Source organism: Ornithodoros turicata, chromosome 2, assembly GCF_037126465.1.
Source record: "Ornithodoros turicata isolate Travis chromosome 2, ASM3712646v1, whole genome shotgun sequence".
Classification (NCBI taxonomy): Eukaryota; Metazoa; Arthropoda; class Arachnida; order Ixodida; family Argasidae; genus Ornithodoros; species Ornithodoros turicata.
Genome location: NC_088202.1, coordinates 129,671,984 through 129,692,754, shown reverse-complemented (window position 1 = coordinate 129,692,754; position 20,771 = coordinate 129,671,984). Strand labels below are relative to the sequence as shown.

The 20,771-nt window shown below is 47.4% G+C and overlaps 1 protein-coding gene across 1 annotated transcript; it reads left to right on the top strand.

Moving 5' to 3' along the window:
* Window positions 1-357: 357 nt before the first annotated feature.
* LOC135385028 (proclotting enzyme-like) lies at window positions 358-3,284 on the top strand. Its single transcript, XM_064614205.1, has 7 exons — window positions 358-370; window positions 412-488; window positions 544-663; window positions 784-898; window positions 1,730-1,864; window positions 2,846-2,877; window positions 3,117-3,284. The coding sequence occupies exons 1-7, from the start codon at window positions 358-360 to the stop codon at window positions 3,282-3,284; spliced, it is 660 nt and encodes a 219-aa protein (XP_064470275.1).
* The last annotated feature ends 17,487 nt before the right edge of the window (window positions 3,285-20,771 follow it).

The window sequence follows — 20,771 nt, the reverse complement described above, 5'->3', positions numbered from 1 at the left end:
TTTGTGCTTGCGTCTGCCTTCAGCTTCACCGTACTATAGGCTTTAGTGTGCAGTTCTAGTCGAAAGAAATGTGCAACGAATTCTGGATGGACTCCAACTGTGTGTCTAAATCGGGCGAAGCAGGATAATTTCAAAACTAGAAATACTGGATCAAGAGCTTACCGTTCTTGCAAGTTAGCCTTACAGGCAAGTTCCAGCAACCTTCCGTGGTTAACAAACAGTGGCTGTGACCTGGCCTTGTCGTAGAGACAAACCCAAGATCAAAGTCTGTCTGAGCTAAGTTTTCGACAACGTTAAGCGATCATCGCATTTATGATCATGTAACCAATCTGGAAAATTAGACATAGGCTTAAAAAAATGACTGGCACCAGTATCCTAAAACTGTCAGTAACTCCTTTCTTGCACCTCCAGACTGCGGCGAAAGCAGTTTCCGGGATAGCATTATCGTAGGACCTCGAGAGTATGATCCTCGATCTTCGCCATGGATGGTAAGCACATGGTATTGTAGCTCCTCGCTAGACTCGTCCTTGGGACTCGAAACAGAGGCAGGATTTGGGGGAATTCGAACTCATTTTCTTCACTCCAGACTGCGGCAAGAGCAATGTCACGGGGGGCCGTATCGTAGGAGGACGCGAGTCTGACCCTGGATCTTGGCCATGGATGGTAGGTACATGATACTGTAGCTCCCCACTAGACTCGTCCTTGGGACTCGAAAGCGGGAAAGTCGAAGTATTCTGGGATAGTCTAACTCAATTTCCTTACATATTTTTTTTTTATCTGCAGGCAGCCATTTACGTTAACACTGGAGGTGTCAATTCGGCACCATGCGAAGGAGCACTCGTTACATCACGCCACATTGTCACTGTGGCTCATTGCGTGGGTCCGTGGCGCGGAACAAGCACCTAAGTCCCAGACAATATGACAATCCCATTTGCCATGTCTGCGGTTGTCCATTCCAAAAGAGGTCATAAGAGTATCTGGCCTACTGTTTTGTGCCTTTATGCCTATATGGATCCTGATTTCATTCCACCCCACTCTCTTCTTGACTCAAGTTCTTGGGCAGCTGTCTTGACATCAAGACCTCTGCCCAGATGCTCCAATGCCAACAATTCCGATAGTTCCGAAAGCTTGGTTGTGTACGATGCACTGAAGGAGCTTCCCTCCTTCAGGCTACCTTATGATACGAATAACTCTCTAGCTTTATAGTTTCTCACAGACATCACACAACGTTCTGCAACTTTCCTATGGTTGTGCGAAAGGATGTTGTATACTTTCGCACAACCATAGGAAAGTTGTGAATTATATAGGAACCAACACCAGCAATGGGGTAGATTATCGCCCCTGGCGATGAAACACCCCATTCATCATCTCAAAATAAAGTTGTTGTTGTTTGTTTTCGGCAGTCTAACTAGGTATGTTTTCGGCAGCATTCCCCCTTCACAATTTACTGCCCGCCTCGGAGTCCACAACTTGGCCCGCAGCGACGGCTATCCTCAACCCCATCGATGTCCGCGTTGTTGGTGTCGAAAGGCACGCTGATTTCGACCGCCCGACATTTAAGAACGACATCGCTATCCTGACACTTGAGGAGCCAGTCACCGTCATAACATAATGTACAGTTCAGCTTGTGTACGTTGTTTGACAACATATTTCCTGTTAGAAGGGATACATTTGGGGGCAAAGTTTACTCGTAACATTATTGATTATATTTGTAGCTTAAATGTCCCAGCAAACAAGAAATATCCCAGGGACGTCTCATTCAGCGAGTTTGTAAGACCCGTCTGCTTGCCGTTCGGAGATGACCTCGGCAGTCGAGACCTTACTGGATACCATGGCTTCGTAACTGGCTTTATCACAGGTCTCAGTAAGTCTATCATTTTTCTTCAAGCTTAGTAATCGTCAATCATCGGAAGCCAAGCGTCGTATTCCCAGTGGCAGCGTTCGTTACGAAGAGTGTGTAGAAATGACTGTTTGTGCCGTCCTTGTCTTACGTTTGACAGGACAATAACTCTGCTGCTTCTTTTGCTGGTGCCCCAGAGTTGTACAATATACACTGATAAAGTATTTAGCTCGAGCTGCACGTACAGTTTTGCTGACGCTGCCCACGACTGCCCATATAGCACGCGCTGCATTTGAATTTCCGAAAGACTGTGACGTGGCGCCCCTGACAACAAAGACTACACGCGAGCAATACTTAAATTTCTTTACAATGGCTTTTTTTTTTTTTTTTGCTGGACGTACGTTATTTTGTCGAAAGTGCCTCGTCCATTACATTACCACTTCACCCAGCACACTTTCTCATACCACGTGATAGAAACCACACCACGTGATAGAGGGAATGCGCAACCGTCACCTCAAACGGAACACGCTCTACTAGACTACATGAAAACCACGCCACCGCTCCACGTATACCTCTTCCTTGTGGCGTTAAACACTTAACCACTGCGCATGTATCTGCCAACAAACGATGTCCTGAGAGTTGCACACCCTATATATGCCTTCATTTTGTGGCTAGAATATACAAGCGGGTTAATTCAACGTTCGAGTGATCTCAACATCTGCTGTGATGTGATCCTCATACAGCAAGATAAACAAGTCAGCCACGATAAGGCTTTCGTTCCCTGCTGTGAAAACGACAAACGAAAGGCGCTCCCAGTTGATGTAGTTTTCATAGTTTCACAATGTTCGCCGAAAGTGCCTGTGTCAGCTCTCTCTCCTCGCCCTTTTCCTCATGATGAAGACAGCGGAGTCTTGAAAGAGGCCGATATACGTGTCTGGAGTGAAGCTGAGTGCAAGAAGGCATATCAGAGACGGCCCCCGATCTCACATGTTTACCTCTGTGCAGGAGACAGCGGAAGGAACAATGATTCCTGCCAGGTACTTAACAACAACAACAACATAGATGAATGAATGATGATGATGTGGGATGTTTCCCAGCGTTGAGTGCAGGGCCCTACCCCATTCCAAAAAGGTACCTAAATATTGCATGCTTGGTACCCTTTTTTTCAGTTTCAGTACGGCAGAACATGCTCACGCAAAGCGCAAAAGCGCAAAGCGTGCAGATCGGCTCAGAACAACATATGTGTTTTACATGCTGTGAACATCTACCGTTACAGATCGGCACAGGAAGTCCCTTCGTCCGTCGAGACAACGATCGCTTCTACCTCATGGGAGTGCTATCTTTCGGCAGGCGTCGCGGCGTAGCCGGTCTCCCTGAAGTCTATACCCGGGTGACGACGTTCATGCCCTGGATCCTCGAACGTATTCATACGTTCGAGGTGTAGTGCGAGTAGTGCGAGTGTGTTTGTGACGGTTTTAATGCTTGAGCACTCGTTGAGGGATTCATCCGACGTGAGAAAGCACAACGCCCCAATAAAAGCCATTTCGTTCTACGAGTGCTGCGTCCTCTACAAAGGACGGTCCGCGAGCCAGGGTTTAACCAGAGGCTTGTTTTTTTTTTTTTCTTTCTTTCCACACGAACACGTGAAAATGCCTCCTCTCGTGGATACTTGGCTATCTGTCAAATGGTGTTCCCAGATTACGTTGGTTGCACTACATTTATAGGTTGCTTTATGGGTGTTATAAATATTTTCGTTTTCATGAAACTTGTGATTGTAAAATGCTGCGCTTCATGCGGATATCGTTACAACGCAGTACATGTTGCTATTTTTACTTTACTTCGTTCAGATTGAATGTAAGTTAATGCATTTACTTCTGCCCGACGGAGATTATTGTATAATCAACGTGTGATTCCTAGCTATGGTCACAAACATAGATGACCGGGCCTTCTTGCGTTTCGATGTTACCCAGAGGACCAGCTTAGCAACTGCGAGCCAACACAGGTTGAAAACTGGTTGATGTTTCTGTAATATGAACATTCGCATAGTGCTTTTTACGATTCGTATATATTCGTTGTTACATTTCTGTTTCAGTAAAGCTTATACAGCTTTACGTTTACCATTTTCTTGCAAAGCTTTCCGCAATTCTCACAAGCACCTCGCGCGTTACTCGCGGCTGAACGGATGAGTCCGAAGCTTTCATTAAATGTGAATGAAGCTTCTCATCTGAGAGCCCCAGTGAGTGGAAAAAAATATTTTGAGGACATGTCCACATATAGCCAGTCACCTCTATAATTACAAGAGTAAGAGAGGTAGAAAACTATATATGCTGAAAACTGCTGTTTTCGTTTCATCCTGGCCTTGATTATCAACATGACCAATGCTTTCCTTTTGAATGATCTACTGGTTCTTCGTGTCATAACACAATCAGGCAGATATGTTCCATAACGGGAAGCAAATGAATCGAGCGAGACCAGGATCTAATGAAACTACTATGAAACTACTATGAACCACGTAGGGTAGCTGTACAGGGTAGCTTTCTTATCGCTTCGGACTTGCTGGACACTATGTGAAAACTTCGGTGACATTGTGTTCGCACTATATCTGACATTGTGCAGTGAGTGATTCTTGGCGTCGAACGTCTCCCCCTTTCCTTTCCCCCGTCTTCCTTTATGCTTTATCCTGCTTGGTTGTTTGTTTGTTTGTCCTATTTTTCGTAGCTGACCTTTTTCTTTCTTTTTGTTTCTTTGTTTCTTTTGTTTACCAACAAACGCATTTTGGAGTAGCCAGTTCTGACTGGGTCGGGACTAACCTCTCCATATTTTTCTTTCTTTTCCAATCCAATCCAATCCAGCTGTACAGGGTGTCCCACCGAAAAAGGGCCCGGGGCTAGAGAAAAAGTGGAGTGCTCGACACAAATGGCACCAACTGCACGTGCTTGGCAGTTGTGGGGTCTAGCCAAAAATATATTTTTCATCGCCCCCTGTCAATTAATTAGCGGTAATTAATTTGCTAACTTTTGGATTATCGGTTTCAGCTCTCAGATGTCAATGAGGAAGTTGTAGTACATTTCGAAAAAGACGCAACTGAAGTGGTTCGACGTTGCGATGGCTTGTGGCTTTGTGTTTTCTCGGGTTTAAAAATTGGTTTCAGAAGCCGCGCGCACCACAGAGCGCTCCCCATAATTTAGCGCTGACGCGCGACGATTGCAGTGCACTCTGGTAGGTGTGCCTTGAAACAGGTGGAATTTATTCCTCTTGTGTGACGTGGCCCAAGGATGGTCCCCAAACGCTAATCTCAAGGTCAATGTACGTCGGAGGGCTCTGGAATCGTCCCGCGCGGGTGCCGGATTGTGGGCAGAGATCTGCGGTCCGCCCGGCATCTGAAACCAAATTTTAAACCCCGGAAAAAACGAAACCCCAATCCAAAGCAACCTCGAACCACTTCAGTTGTGTCGTTTGCGATATGTACTACAACTTCCTCATTGACATCTGAGGGCTAAAACCGATAATTAAAATAAAAAAGTTAGAAAGTTAATTACCGCAAATTAATTGACAACGGGCGATGAAAACAATATCTTTGGATAGACCACACAACTGCCAAGCACGTACAGTTGGTTTCATTTGTGTAGAGCTCTCAGTTTTTTCTTTAGCCCCTGGCCCTTTTTCGGTGGGACACCCTGTATAAAAAGGAGGGAGGAAAGCTTACACTTTGCGATGTCCCGAGAGCATTGATGCTGTCCTTAAATTTTCTTCGTGTTTATACTAACGCTTTTAATTTGCCTGGGCAGAATTTCCTCTTGAGAGAATTTTTAATTTCCTCGTAAGAGAAACGGTTTCGATGCATGTTACATAAAACCTACACTGAAGGCACTGTCACCGTTCGAAAATACATTCCGAAGCAGGGCGTGTCTCTTGTCAGTTATTTTTTCTGCGAAGTCACATGCCTCCTTAAAGGTCAGCTCTGGGGAAAATTCATTGAGACAGACCACAACAAAAGTCAGCAGGCACAAAGGTTCGTGCCCACAGAGTACACCTCCAAAAGAGTTTGGCCAAATACCCTGCATTTACGGAGCAATCAATTTTTGGTTTGCCGTCTGATCATGCGCTCAAACTAGTGACGTCACGGCCAGCTTCGCTTTGGCTCTTCTTGGCTTGTTGACATGCTTGCGGTTTCGCAATCGCCAGCAATCGTCAGGCTGAAGATGTTTCGTACCAAGTTACCAGTTGATGATTTTGTGCATGATTGGGTAACACGAAACCAGTGGTTGAGTGCTCTGAACTTATCAGGGTAACAGTCGTGTGTGCTCGAAGCATTTTGCATCAGAATGTTACGGGTTCGTTCACCTGATGGCTGATGGAAAAGTCCTGGCCTGATAGAAAAGTCGCTGAAAAGGAATTCTGCACCTACCTCGTTCGACGACGACAAAGAAGATAGTACCAAAGGACCGAAGTTGCAGGTAAATGTACGGAGGAACTTGCACTACGGCTTGCACACAATATGAACATGTGAACGACAAATATGGGGCTGCTGAGCCCTATAGTCCGCGGTTGTATGTAAAACTATGCAGCTCCTCAGAGAAGTTGGTTGCAAAATTGCATGAGTTTGAAGACGCCTGAACCTGGGCACACAGAAGGCGAAACAGTCACAGCAGCTGGAATCAGCAACAACTTGAGGGTTCCTGTTTTGAGACACTCTGTGTCTGTTTTCGCTTCTGTATGATCACGCTCAGCCTTCTCTCAACCATAGAACTGCCCATATCCAACTTGCATTGCAGCATTATTATTCCTTTAAAAGCCGGCTGTGTCTGTGAGTGATGTGTGTTCAAGTTGTGATGTAATGTTATCACGTGGCTCGAATTCCATTTTGTTCTAGTCCATTGAAGTTGACTCCAGCTACCAGCAGGCCTTGAAAGGGTGCTCGCGTACTTTGGCCAGCAAGGGATGACAGTCAGCATGCTCATCTCCGATAGGCACGATTAGGGGAAGTCCTTCATGAAAAACACTCATTCATCTGTGAATCATCGCTTTGACGTGCTGCACGTTGCAAGAGGTGTTACGCTACATTTCCTTGGTAGTGCACACCGTCATAACATACATGTACAGTCCAGCTTGTGTACGTTGTTTGACAACATATTTCCTGTTAGAAGGGGTACATTTGGGGGCAAGCTTTGCTGGTAACATTGTTGATTACATTTGTAGCTTAAATGTCCCAGCAAACAAGAAATATCCCAGGGACGTCTCAGAAAAGTTGCACAAGCCACATATGTCCAAGGGGTCCACCATACGTTATGTGGACGTCCACAATGTGATGCTGAAAATCGTCTGACATTGTATCTCCCAGGGACATCTGCAGGATGTAAAAGGAATTGCCCCGGCGCGTGATATTTTGCGCACATATCTGGGACACGTGATGCTTACTGGAATGACGTAAGCAAAGAAAGAAACATTTTGGTTTTACACCGTTATTTGCACAGTAATCACATCATGGAACGTAGTTTGAATCAAAAACAATACTTTGTGAGGAAGGGACGCCAGAAGTATCAGCGGTTATACTCCGGGGTTGTTGGCAGACGAACGAATTTTCCAAAGACGTCTCCACCGTTACAAGCGTAGTTCACCCTACTATACACTTAATGACTGTAGTCCAACAACAATAATTTTATATGTGCTCCATCTAGTACGTCAAAAGAGGCTACTATAGGTCCATGGTCTGGTCTCCCTTCAAATCTGCGTAAGCGGTGGAGGGAGGCGGTCCCTCGTATAGTGGATAAGGGCCCCTGGATAACGTGGTGCCCCCACCCCCACCCCCCGTGTGGGCCGTGTCTTTGAATGCGCGGCCGATAAAAGGGTCGTCGGGGCAGTATCGCTTGCGGTGCTGTTCGCGGGAAGATTTTTCCTAAGATAATAGGCCTCCATAGGTAGTACCGTTACCTATGTGTGTGCCAGAGTCCAAGCTGCCTCCCCACTCTCAATGGGATACGCTGGTCACGCGGTGTTGCCGATAAGTGTTGTATGCAGCGGTCGAATGCCGTTCTCCAAATAAAAGATGTAGACTATTTATCCAAACGTGGACAGATAACTATCAAAAACTGAATAACAATGCATAATGGCTCAGTATACAAGCTAATTGGATATGAAACGGCAAACGTCCCATTCACGTCCCGATATTCAACACAGACATTCCCCGGACGTGCCACGGACTGCAAAGTAAGGAAGAAAGTCTGCTCCCCTGGACGTCCACATGGATGTCCCTGGGATATCCAAATGTCAAATTTAGTTCTTCCCCAGGATATTCTTGGGACGTATTTGGTTTATTGAGGTGTAATGCTTTTTGCACCTTAGCAGTGTTAGCATTAACCGGTATAATTATAATCTCTGCTTCTCCTTGCTCCCAGGAAAAGATGCTTGCAGCAGCACTGATGAAACAACATCCGGTGCTACAAAAGATGCATGCACATGGACAAGCGTCCAATATGTGTCCATGTCATGTCCAACGTGTCCAAGCTTGGACATGCAGTGATAATGGAAAGTTAGTCCTGGTAAAGGGGCTCACGATATTATCATAGATATTCGGATCATGGCATTGCTTCACATATTCATGGGAATCAAGGTCTTCATGCAAGATGTACACATCGAGACATTGGAGAGCAGCTTTGGCTCCATGAAGGTGGTTTACAATATTTCACGCTAGCGGGGATTACTAAGCAATTGTCCTGCATTCCTGACTTACACGGTCTGAAACATTCGAACAATAATTGGAGGGTATAGGCCTGTTGCACTAACCAGGCGGCGCTGCGGTTTCCCGACACAAGCTCCACGGGCACCCAGACACGAATAACTTCCTAGTTCTCCGGCGGTCGGCCGTGCTGGGCCTGATGTGATTTCTCCGTGTAGGACCTTTCTGCCATTTTTACTGATGTGCAGTATTGTGCAAAATAAATCATATGTTAGTCAACAGTCATTTGTTTGATGATGTGAAGTGTAAGTTAGCTAGAACACGACAGCAATTATGTGTCCTATTCACACATGAGGTTAAAGTTACAGGTATTTTTCCGTTCAGGAGAACGTATAAACTTTTACCCACTGAATGGCACGTTCGACATGGATGCGAACTTTAGCAATGTAGTCATTATCTTGTATCTGCTACTTTCAAAACTGCGCACTAGACATGAAACATGACCAGAATCCAGGGACACGACACGGAAAGCCGGCTTCGCGGGGTAGCAGACAACCATGCAAGAAAGCCGACTTGACAGATTTGCACGAGGATATGGGAGGAGGAAAAATTCGGGGAGGGACGAGGAGGAGAGATAAGACAGAGAACTTTTAACGTCATCTACACTGTGGGCACGCGGGGCAGATAAAAAAAAAAAAAAAAGAACGCAACGCGTGGCTCAGAATTGAAATATGCATCAAGCCTTTTCTGTTGGTTGAATGTCGTTGCGAAATCAAAAATCGCGCTATAGAAGCTCGTGAAGCGAAATGATTGGTCCGCGTGAGAAAGACATGATCTTAATATTAATAATTGGTGGAGCCGACTATGATCATGAGCGACGCCACGGTAGATAGATTGGTCTATTTGTGAACAATTTCATGATGCAAAGGCAGCTATGGCCTTAGAGTAACCTTTAGTGGAAATTAATATGAATGATGTACTCGAGAATATTTTCTATTGCAATTAAAAAAGAGTAGACAGGGACGTCCAGAGATCGCTACTGCAGACCTGCTGTTCGTCAATCAGTACCAATGTAGTACCAATGCGCTAGCTGCTGCTAGCTGCTAGCTTTCCTGCTAGCTGCTAGCTTTCCTCAGACGCATTCAGACATATTCGGCACAGTTCCCTTAGAAGTCGGCCCAGGACGCACATTCCCCCAGGGCGTGAGTCGTGACGTTGCCCACATACGTGAGGCCGACAACGGCAAGCCCTATCACCACCACCACCACCACCACCACCACCTAGCTGCTGGGCTGTCGCCGACACACAGGAACTGCAATTACACAAGTTAAGCTAGTTAACGAAAGAGTCATATTGGCGAATGCTCAGCCGTTCTGCTTCTACCGGGACAGGCAGGAACTAATCCATACTTCCAGGTGTGGACGACACTGTGTGTAACACTCAGTATACTGTGCTATCTTATTGAAACTACTAAATTACGTCGCGCCTACGGTAGTGATCTGCAGGCAGGTAAAGCCAATTTTATGAGCAAGTGTACCTGAATTCTAAGAAATGAATTAAAAAATACTATATGATATGTGTATAAAAATAAAGCACCGCACGAAGTATTGAACCCAAGAACGCAAATCCGCAACGCGATCACTATACCACGAGACCGGCAACGCAACAACACAGCGCGAATAATTTGGTTAGAAATACTCTGAAAGCCATCGCAGGCATATCTTGTACTTTTTTCGTCGTGGGAAAAAAATAGGACCTCCTGCAACTGCGCATAAAGTTGCATAGCGCACAAGACAGGCCAGTCTTTCATGTCCAATGTGGACACTTTCTGGGGAAGTCCTAGTTTTCACGTAATTAAACGATTAAGACACGTCAATGTATTCTGCCATGAAGCCAACACGGCGAAAATAAGTCTCTCAGGAAAAAAAGTGTGACGGTCTCAAGCTACCAATCCACTTGTGGACAATCGAGGAACCTTCTGCCGTCATGCCTAGATGTGGACACTTTTTTTCAAACCCTCAGTACTAATGGATATTTTACGGAAAGCAGACGGAATGTATAGCTTCAATGAAGGGCATCGAGTTCGCAGGTTAAGCCAACTTTAAGAGTAGGTGTCCCGCAATTCCCGCAAGTTGGAGGCACCAGCAGAATTGCATCTTTGTTCTCACTACGGCCTTGAATTCCAGAAAGCCCTTTATCAATCAGTACGAGGTCCCTTGGTAAAATCATCTTACTAAGCTGCTGTGCTTTTTGCCTGTTCAAAGGTTCACAACGTATGTGTCATTCTAAAACGTGAAAACTCGTTTCCGTCGTCTGTTATTCCAAGACTAGAATCACGTTCTTTGACATATTTGTTGCCGAACTTAATCACAGCTGCTGTGTGCCAAATGACATGTGAAACGTCTTGTCTGAGTCCTAGGTAACGGTGGAGTCATTCCATTGAGAATCTTGTAAACATTGATATCACACGGCGAACAGCACTAATCCAACGGGTGCTGCGACACCTTCCGCATGGCTTGTTTGTTAGGCTGTAGAGACAGGTTTATCTTCTGGATTTCTGTACCAGTGGCTACAACCTAACAAGAATAACAACTAAATTTTAATATTGCGATGTTTTCGCTCTCGTGCGCTTCTTCCCATTGGCAGGAAAATTACGCAAAAATGTACACATGGGAGGCCGCTGAACTAGGGACTAGTTTGCATGTCTGTCGCTAGCTGGCTCTGCGAAAAACTCCAGCGCAACAGGTATATAGTGGATGTACCTCCTCTTCTGAAGGACATCCTGTCATTTTGTGCACTATAAGTTCCTAGCCCCGATGCTGTTTCTAGGTCAAGTATCTAAGATACCAGAGCACCACTTCTACCTTATCTGTGTGCACCATATTGTATCTACACAAAAGGAATGCAGGCGGGAAAACTACAGAAATATGAAATTGCATTGTTGGTTTACTGCGCAGGCCGGTTCTGTCTGTTTTAGGCATCCTTAAAATGCTAGTTTTCATGTTAGGCTATGTACAGGAGCTTACTGGAGCTGTGCCCAATCTTTGTGTGCGGTGGCTGTTCATTAGACCCTGACCAGAAGCAAGAGGCTACACAAGCTCACCACAGGAGATACAGTGAATAAGCCCTTAAAACACTGACAACTCTGCAAAGCATTAGGTGCAAGTGGACAACAGAAGGGCTTCAGTGAACGTGTACAAGCAGTACTATACCTTGGACTTTTGGTTTTCGGCACCTCATTCGCTATTGACAGGTGACTTCTGTAGAAGCGTAAGGATGGGGAAACGAACACGAGTTTTCTGTACTCACGGTAAACGGTACATGAGGTTCTCTAGCCATTTGAACTATATGAAGTGTCAGGGAAAGATTAAAGTGGTTGGGACGCTGTCATAGATGTGGTCTGTTACATCATGGGTGCATGTTTTTCGCACCACAATACTGCTGAAAGTATTTTTGTTGTTACGAGTCAAACTTCGCGGGATAAAAACCCTCGAACAGACGTCCGACTAAAGCACAGATGCCACAGCCCTCAGGGCTGTGACATTCGGTATTCATGGTGACCATTTTATACACTTCATTTTCATATTGGTTGCAAACTACATATTGGCCAGCTAGCCGCGCCAAATGACGTCGGATGACACAACGAAGTTGGCAGGCTCCTTGTAGAGGCCGTACTCCCCTCTTCTACGGGACATTCTTTCTACACGCCGACGGATGGAGCGAAGTCTCTGGAATTCAATATCCAGACTGCGAGGGTGCAACAACAACAACAACAAATAAGTGATCATGATGTAGTGGGATGTTTCGCCGCTGAGGTGGCACCCTATCCCATTGCTTGAGGGGGAGAAGATGGTGAACGATGATGAATGTTCAGTGTTCACGCAGGAGCCCTATGTTGCTCCTAAAAAGGTGATGAGGGCTTCAAGAGCTCGTAGTTGATGCGCTCGGTAACCAGAGGCCTATAGTTGCGGAAGGGCAAGTGAGGGTGTCGCAGTGGCTTCAAGTTGGCACTGGAGGACGGGGCGCACAGTGGAACTGATAGTTGATGAGAGTGTGCTGGACAGTACTTGTACTATTACAGTGAGGGCATAGCGTTGTGTTACTGTAACCCAGCTTGTGACGGAATTATGGGGTGAATGCTACGTATAATCGAAGTCGACGAACGATAGGCATAAGGCTCCGACGAAGGCTATACGGCATTATTTAATACAGTGTGGGATCTACTGAGTGGAGTGGAAGGGGGATCCTTCCGGGATGTCTTGACGCCATTGATGGGCGGGCTTTGCGGGTACAAGCACCGACAGGTAAGACCGTCATCCCCCTTTTGGCATTATGACGGAGATCATATGTCGACGGCGGTGGGCTGCTGCAGCTATTAAGTCTCCGTCTTCATTACCACGTATGCCGATGTGGCCCGGGATCCTCAGTAAATCTAGTCGGTGCCCCTGTTCGTGGAGTTGCTTGTAAAGTTGCAATACATCATTAGCGATTGATGCCAAGGACCCTCGAATGCTGACACAAGAAAACGGCGCAGAAACGGGCTATGAAGTAGACAAACGAAGAGCATGTTTCTATGTCAGTATTTACCAACTCGTCCACACCGTTGCTTTGACACTCGAATGCCCTTGCTTGCAATAGTTGACGGGTTGAAATCCAGCGAACCGGTAAAGAAGTGTGAAGAGAATTGCCTCAGGACGAGAGCCGCCGATATTTCGAACAGAGACTGTTCACTGTCGGGCGATTTTAGAATTGGTACAGATCACCGAGGAGCGGGGTTGATAGTTATAATCCAATAGCTTTCTCAGCAAAAAAAGTATAGCGTAGAGCTCCGCACAGGTGGATGACGTGCGCTGCGAAAGCTTATACCCGCATGACAGGGATTCCTCTGGTACGACGAAAGCGTAGGATGAACCCTCTTCAGTGGAGGACCCGTCGGTGAAGACAGCAGTGTGAGTTGTGTATACCACGTCCATCATTTTCTAGTGTCGCTTGCCTCAAAACAGAAATTGGGACTTCCTTTTTCTTGTTCTTGATCCCGGGGACAAAGGTCGAGATTGCCGGTGGTGGGAGTGTTCACGGAGGTAAGGTGGAAACTACGGTACATGCTGCACTGTGAAACGAAGGAGGTATTGATTCGCTTCACGGACACATATGGAGAGACTTTGCTGTCTCTTCGCTTATAGGTCTTTGTGACCAGAGGAGGACGCCGATGGTGGACCAAGAAGCGCGTGTTATGCCGGATAGTTTCTTTCTGATAGAGGACCTCAATCGGGATCTCTTTCGCTTCCTCTATCACCATGCGTGTGTCAGTGCAGCGCGACACTCCCAAGCAAACCCGCAGACTACGTGCCAAGGTACTACGAAGTTTGGAGATCGAGGTCCGGGACAAGCTACGGAGTACCGGTACATCATAAAGCATTGATCCCCTAACGAGCGCTTTATGCATCATCTAGGTCCGGTTCCTTACTGTCCCAATGAGCACCAGCAAAGTGGTGGGGCACATTTATCCAGCACTGCGCCTTCGAAACGAGGTAGTCCACTTGTCGGCGCCACGATAGACTGCGGTCTAAACTAACTCACGGGAACTTATGGTGATTCACTTGCTGCAGATGGCTTCTTCCAAGATGGAGCCGAAAACGATGTATATGCTTCTTCGTAAATGAGAGGACCGCGCATTTTTCAACTGAGATGTCCATCACTGCATCCAGTGAGACGTTGCTGATGGCGTCCAGCGAGCGCTGCAACCGGGCTTGTATGGCTGGACGAGATTTTCCTACTGTTCATGTGCATACATAATCTGCGTATACTGACAGGTTCACGCCCTTGGGAAGCCTTTGAGGCCCATGACAATGTTAAAGAGCAAAAGACTCAAAACAGTGCCCTGGGGGGACTCTCCACAGTAGCGTAGTCCGGCCTGTAGCACCTTCTCCAGTCTTGATAAATATTGATAATTGGTGCAAAGTGCAGGGATTGACTTCGTGACCACGTGTTTACATTTGGCTATTGCAGAGCTGAGCTCGTCAAGTGCATCCGTGTCATATTTAAACTAACGCCAATCAGTAACGCTAACATTGCTTTTAGCAGATGTCCCTGAAAGAGGGAAATATGCATGGGGACATGGCCACTTCCCAGAGCATCGCAGCCCATGATCCAGGATAGTGGACAGGGAAAACCGCCAGAGCATAATGAAATGTCCAAACAGCTGCTACACCTGGGCCCACAGAATAATGTTGCAGACCAATCACTGAGCACGGTGATGTCCATATCTTCTACGATCTTTTCTAACGTCTTCCAGCTACCGTTTGTATGCTCGCTCCCCCATAACCCGCTATGCGCGTTGATATCTCAGCAAACAATGTGCGGCTCTGGTAGCATAGCGAGCAGGTTCAGGAATTGCTGCTCAGTTATTGCAACACGGGGCGCAGCGTAGCAGCCAACCGCGGCTATCTTCCGGGATCCCAGAAGAACAAAGCAGAGGGCGTACTCAAAATCCTCATCCATGGACGTATCACGTCATGCGCAATCTCCCTTCGTATGCAAAGCGCCACACGACCGTGACCCACAGAGCGTTGTTCTGACACTGATGAGTAACATAGTTCGAGATACAGACACTGTCAGGCACTCGTGGTTCGTTCAACACTATCACCGGGAAGGTATGACGATGCACAATTTCTGAAATCCCTTAGCTTAGAGTGAAGCCCATTCCAGTTCCACTCAATAGTCGTAGTTTGAGGACACTTATTTGTCATTACCACTAGAAAGTTCAGCACTAGTTGTTCAAGCACCAAAAGCGCATGAAGTATAGGTAGATTTCTCGTGCGCGGCATTCCGCCGACAACGACAACAACAAATACAAATGATGACGATGAGATGGGGTGTTTCACCGCGGTGGTGCGGTACCCTACCCCATTGCACGTGGAACGTTGTGTGAAGATGATGAAGGAAGGATGAAAATACAAGGAAGAACTGAAGCGTCTAGAGCGAGCATTCCAGTGGCTGACAGGAAGTCCGACTATCGCACGAAGGAAGGGCAGCAAGAAGCATGGGAACTAGAAATCGTCTCCAGAAGGCCCTTTTTTTCATGTTGCTTACTTAGCGAGTCGTTCACTCTAGGCTGATTCGTTGGAGTCCGTTGGGGGCAACGGAACACGCTCGAATGCACGAATCCACATGCAACAGAAACAACAGCCACTGCAGGAGCCTGGCCGCTTCCGCGGGACTTGTCCCGCTTATGGGGGTTTGTCATACCTGAATCAACATGGTGACGATCTTCACAGATTGAATGGACGTCGGGTTTGATGGGGTCTTGTTTCCCGCCGGTCTTGTTGCGCTTGCTCTTTGTGGTTTCGCTAGTCCCTCTTCCTTCCCATGCTCACTCCCCCTTTCCACTATTCTGTCCTTTTATTTTAATTTTTAGTGAATTTGGTCCCTGATATACCTCATGTGGCACGGGGGCCTTTTCACTTATACTCCCCCCTCTTTCCTTTCATTCATTTATATTTTTCAGGCACCTCTGCCTCCCACCCCTATCATTATTCTCTCAAATACTCCGGGCAGGACGGGACATCTGCTTGCCTTCATGTCTCCGTGGCATTGGCCTAGGAGCTGCCCTTCTGCGTATGATACTGTTGGTCATTGTGCTGCGGCGGAGGATGCTTAGCCACTGCCTTTGCAATTTCTGGATTAAGTCTCGCAGAAGATCATCTGATGTGTTCTCCACCTTCAACAAACATGCGTTGATGGGCTGCTGCGGCCCACCTGGCCTCTCTACATGCCCTTTTAAAGGATGCAACATGCAGACTTCCACAATACACACACCGCGGCTCTCGACGTGCTGGGCAAGACTTAAAATCGTGCGCCCCCAAACAAATCTTGTACTTTTGGTTCCCCCCGCAATCCCTCGCAGTACGTCCAAACTGTTGGCATTTAAAGCAGCGTGCTGGTGGAGGAACGTAGTCTGTAACTGGGTGGCAGTTGAAACCAAGCTCTACCTCCCGAAGTAGATGCTGGCCCGCAAGAAAGGTAAGAATGACGCTCCTTTTGGTGTAGGGCGTGGAGGAGCAGTCCCCCTGTCGGGATAAAGCGACTTCCCTCTTCGCTGGTATTACTCCGCAAAGAAGGAGGTACTATAGCAGCTGATCTTCCGTGTACCACTTCGGAACATCGATTATTCTTTACTGGAGAGAGGTCGGTACGCACATTTCTACCTTCACACATGCCACGAATTTCATGAGAAAGAAATTGGTTCCGGATCCTGAAGAGGCAACTACAATTATCAGATTGCCATCTCTCGTTATGCGATGACGTAGAATCTTCTCCTCCGTCTCTTTAACGATATCGTTCGCAATACAGTATGGGTAACTGTCCAAAACAACTGTAGAGGATACACCGGCCGAAAGTACACGGGAATGCGAGATTTTCTGTTCTTTTTACGCGTCACTACTTGAAAGGGGCCGCCTTTATCGCCATTATTACATCCAGAGCCACTCTCCCACACCTTTCTAGCAGCTCCATCTCAGTGAAGTGGTCCTCCTCCCTGCGACGCTTAGCAGGATGCACAGCCCTCTCAGGTGATCAATCGCAGTTTTCTGAAAAGCTATTGGGCGACGCCACAAGCGGCTCGCCCTTGAGCTAACTCAACCGTGTAACTATATGAAACATGAAACGTAAAATCCAGTAGATTTGGTACAGAGAATTGGGAGCCGAAAGAAACACGTCAATACCGTTCGAGTTTCTTCTTCTTACTATGTCCCGACTGAATCGAACGAAAGCGGGCGTTGCGATGGCGATGACGACGCGGTTGTCGCCACTAGGTTAGGGTGCGTGAATATTAGCTCTTGTGAAGGAAGAACGAGGCGCCCACTCAGCTTCCAACAGGAAAAAGGCTTTTAATGAACTAAAACCGAAACGCAAAAATGGCGAATGGGCCCGTGACAACGAGACCCACGTCGGCCTAATCCGCAACATCATCCTCGGCCGCGGGTGACGAGACCTCTGCTTCCAGGCGACAAAGCCTTTGAACTGGACAGCTTACGGTGGTGCCGCTGGCGAAACGTACCCTAACCCTTGTATCAACTTGGCTGCGCGTCTGAGATTCCAAAAATAGGGACGGACATTATCTTCCTGAAGCACCACCACGTCTCCCTCGTTGAAACGACTTTGCGCAGGAGACGCAGTCACGTGGGCGGACCTCACCTGCAGCAGGTACTCGGATCTCCAGCGCTTCCAGAAGAGTTCCTTCGCCTTCAGAATTCCTTTGAAGTTGTGCCGGAGGTCCTCCGCGTCAGGCTGTGAGATGGAAGAGAGATGGCCTGTTTGACTATCAGGAAGTGGCTTGGCGTGAGGGGCTCGAGTTCCTCGACATCAGCCACGTTCCCGCCCGTTCCAAACTCCAGTCAAATTCCCGCCCGTTACCCTACATTGCGTAGGCTAACGGCGGGAATTTACGAGAGCTTTCATCGCGCATAGGGCTGTTGTTAGTTGCTCGAAGGTAAGGCGGCTTCTACCGAGACATCGCCTTAGAGCAGCCTTCACGGTGCCGATGGAGCGTTCCGACCATCCGCCCCACCAACGTGCTCGTTCGACGATGAACCGCCACCGTATACGACGCGGGGTTGCAAAACCTTGCACATTAGCTGTGGTGTGCGCGGACAAGGTGGCTGCGCATTTGTCCTTGGTTAGCCCCAAAGAATCCAAAGTTGCCATTCGAATGGTCACATCGTCATGAAGACGTCTGGGCTGAGGGATGTTTTGGGAATTCGAGATGGGACGAAGAGCAAGCAAATGGTCTATGTGCTCCGCCGTAAGGAGTTCCGGTCTACCGCACCTGTGTCTGAGCAGAGTGACCGCAGAGTCCGAGTTGTCGCTGCTGATCCTGATGCTTCAGACGGAATGCTTCGCGTCGTCAGTGAGGTAGGAGACCAGTTACTTAAACTTTTTGACCGGAGCCAGTGTTTGGTTGGAGTGGATTGTGGCATCGAAATGCTGCCAGAATTGTTACCGTTCCTGTATATATGCTGCCATATTTTTGCCCCGCAGGTAGGCTGTTGATCCGAAGGTGCAACATTCTGCTGCTGGCGAAGCCTAGGACTTGCCCTTGTTTTAATCCTCTCGATACCTTCCTCGTTCTGCAGAGTACTGTCAAGTTCAGCTCACTGATCTTCGGGGGTTTCCTGCACGATGCTACTATCGAGGTCGTAGAGCGATTGCCATTTTGTCACCAAATACGCCAAGGCAGCTTCAATTTCTTCGACGGACGAGTCCTGCTGCCCCAGCCGGTCAGAGAGTCGTGTCATGGAGCACGTCAAGTGGCACGCAGTCCCCCTCTTGTACGCTTCAAGTGTTCCATGACAAGTCACGACGAGATGGCGTTCGGAGGGAAGGCGGAGGAACAGGCGGCCTGGGTTTCCGGGTTTCGGCACCATAATTGTGTGGAGGAAGAACGAGACGCCCGCTCCGCTTCTTTTTTACTGAACTAAAACCGAAAAGCAAAAATAGCAAATATGGGCCCGTGACCACGAGACCCACGTCGGATTAAACCGCAACATCTCCCTCTGTGTGTGTATGCAGGGGGAGCTAGTATTGAGACACCCTACACTGGGTCTTCCTCACAATTTTCTTACTAGTAGTATGGTGAGCTAGAATGAATGGTCTGCTGAACGGTGGCTGCAAACCAGGGATCGGAACCGGTATTTTTTTCGGTCCGGTTCGGGTTCGGGTTCAGGCATATTGGTTCGGTTCAGGTTTAGCTCCGCTGAACCGAAATTACCAGCTTGAACCGGTTCAGGTATATCGGTTCGGTTCGGGTTCGGCTCAGGGAGAACTCCCTCCCCCCCCCCACCCCTGCACATACACAGACAAAAAAAAAATCTGTCAGCGGTTGGGGCATTTACAGGGATTGGAACAGTTACTTTTTTCGGCCTCGGTTTAACCGGTCCACGGGCAGTAATTTTGCTACATGCAAGCAAGCTTACGCTCGCCGTACACGATTGTAAGAGAAAGGTGTGAGATAACCGTTCAGGTGAGCAAAAAAAAGGTCGGTCAGTAGTACAATTAATTCACCTCTGAACCGATTCCCGAACCGGTAACCGTATCAATTTTTTTCGGTTCAGTTCCGGTTCGGCTCAGGATAAGCAAAAAAATCGTTCGGGTTCGGTTCGGTTCGGGTTCGTCAGAAAATAACGGTTTTTTCCGGTTTTCGGTTCGGGTTCAGTTTCGGTTCCGATCCCTGCTGCAAACGGGTCATGCCGACGGGCCTGCCGAGATGTGGCTATCAAGGGCTCGGCTCGCTGCCACTTCTCGCGCCGTCATGTACCTGCAATGCTGGAATTGAAGCAGTCCACGGCAGATACGGGGGAAAGAAAAAGTGTGAGCGTGCTGATATGCCACGCTTCGCAGACCTGATTACGACAGACGTACGAGTTTCGCGTTTTGAAATAGGGTGGTAGAAGCAGCACCTCAATGCCTAACAAGAAAAGGCCACTCGACTTATCTTCCGTTTTTGGACACTGTAGAAGGTTGCTGAAATTTTGGCTGCACGATTTGTTACACCCCGACATAATTAAGTTTGATGCATGGTGCAGTGGTACACTGATGCATTATGTATAAAGCTTTGAGCGAGAAAGATTTACCTTTGTGACACACGCCCTGAAAATCACACAAATCCTTGCCATATTCTTGTTCAAATTTTGTTTTAGCCGCCACTTCCGAAAACAGCGACAGGTACTACTACATGTAGAGTATATTAAATTGTCAGTGAGATACCTAGGTCAATCCTCAACCTGAAATTATGCAAGCTGGAGAAATTCTCCTTATTTACCTCATAGCATGTAATTGCGTCGAATGCCAGACAAATATTGCGGTGTATTATGTATGTGTTGTGAACATCTCACTAGAGGTAGTGGAAGGTCACGTGCTCTTCAGACAGAAAGTCACATCGGGTAGGAGCACTTTGTCTCTTTTATACCTTCCTCATAGAAGCCAACGCTTTCGCTTACGAGCTCAAACAGGGCTTCTACACTATGACACTGCTCCTTTTCCCTGATTTTCGCGATGCCACAAGCTTTCGACTACAGTGCATGAAAAACAATACACAAAATTGACGCTGAAGTTTTATGTGACAGTTAATACAATCTGAGTAAATCAGCTCGGCTAGAAACCATGCATCCTACCAAGGAAATAAAGAAAACACGTCCCAGCAGCAGTGACTCTTCCTACTGGCTGAAGTGAGCTTGTTCGTTTGTGTACAATTTCTCA

Coding starts and splice junctions, on each gene's coding strand:
- LOC135385028 (XM_064614205.1), top strand. Junction 1,865..2,845: donor TGGCTTTATCACAGGTCTCA/GTAAGTCTATCA, acceptor ACCTCTGTGCAG/GAGACAGCGGAAGGAACAAT. Junction 2,878..3,116: donor GGAACAATGATTCCTGCCAG/GTACTTAACAAC, acceptor CTACCGTTACAG/ATCGGCACAGGAAGTCCCTT.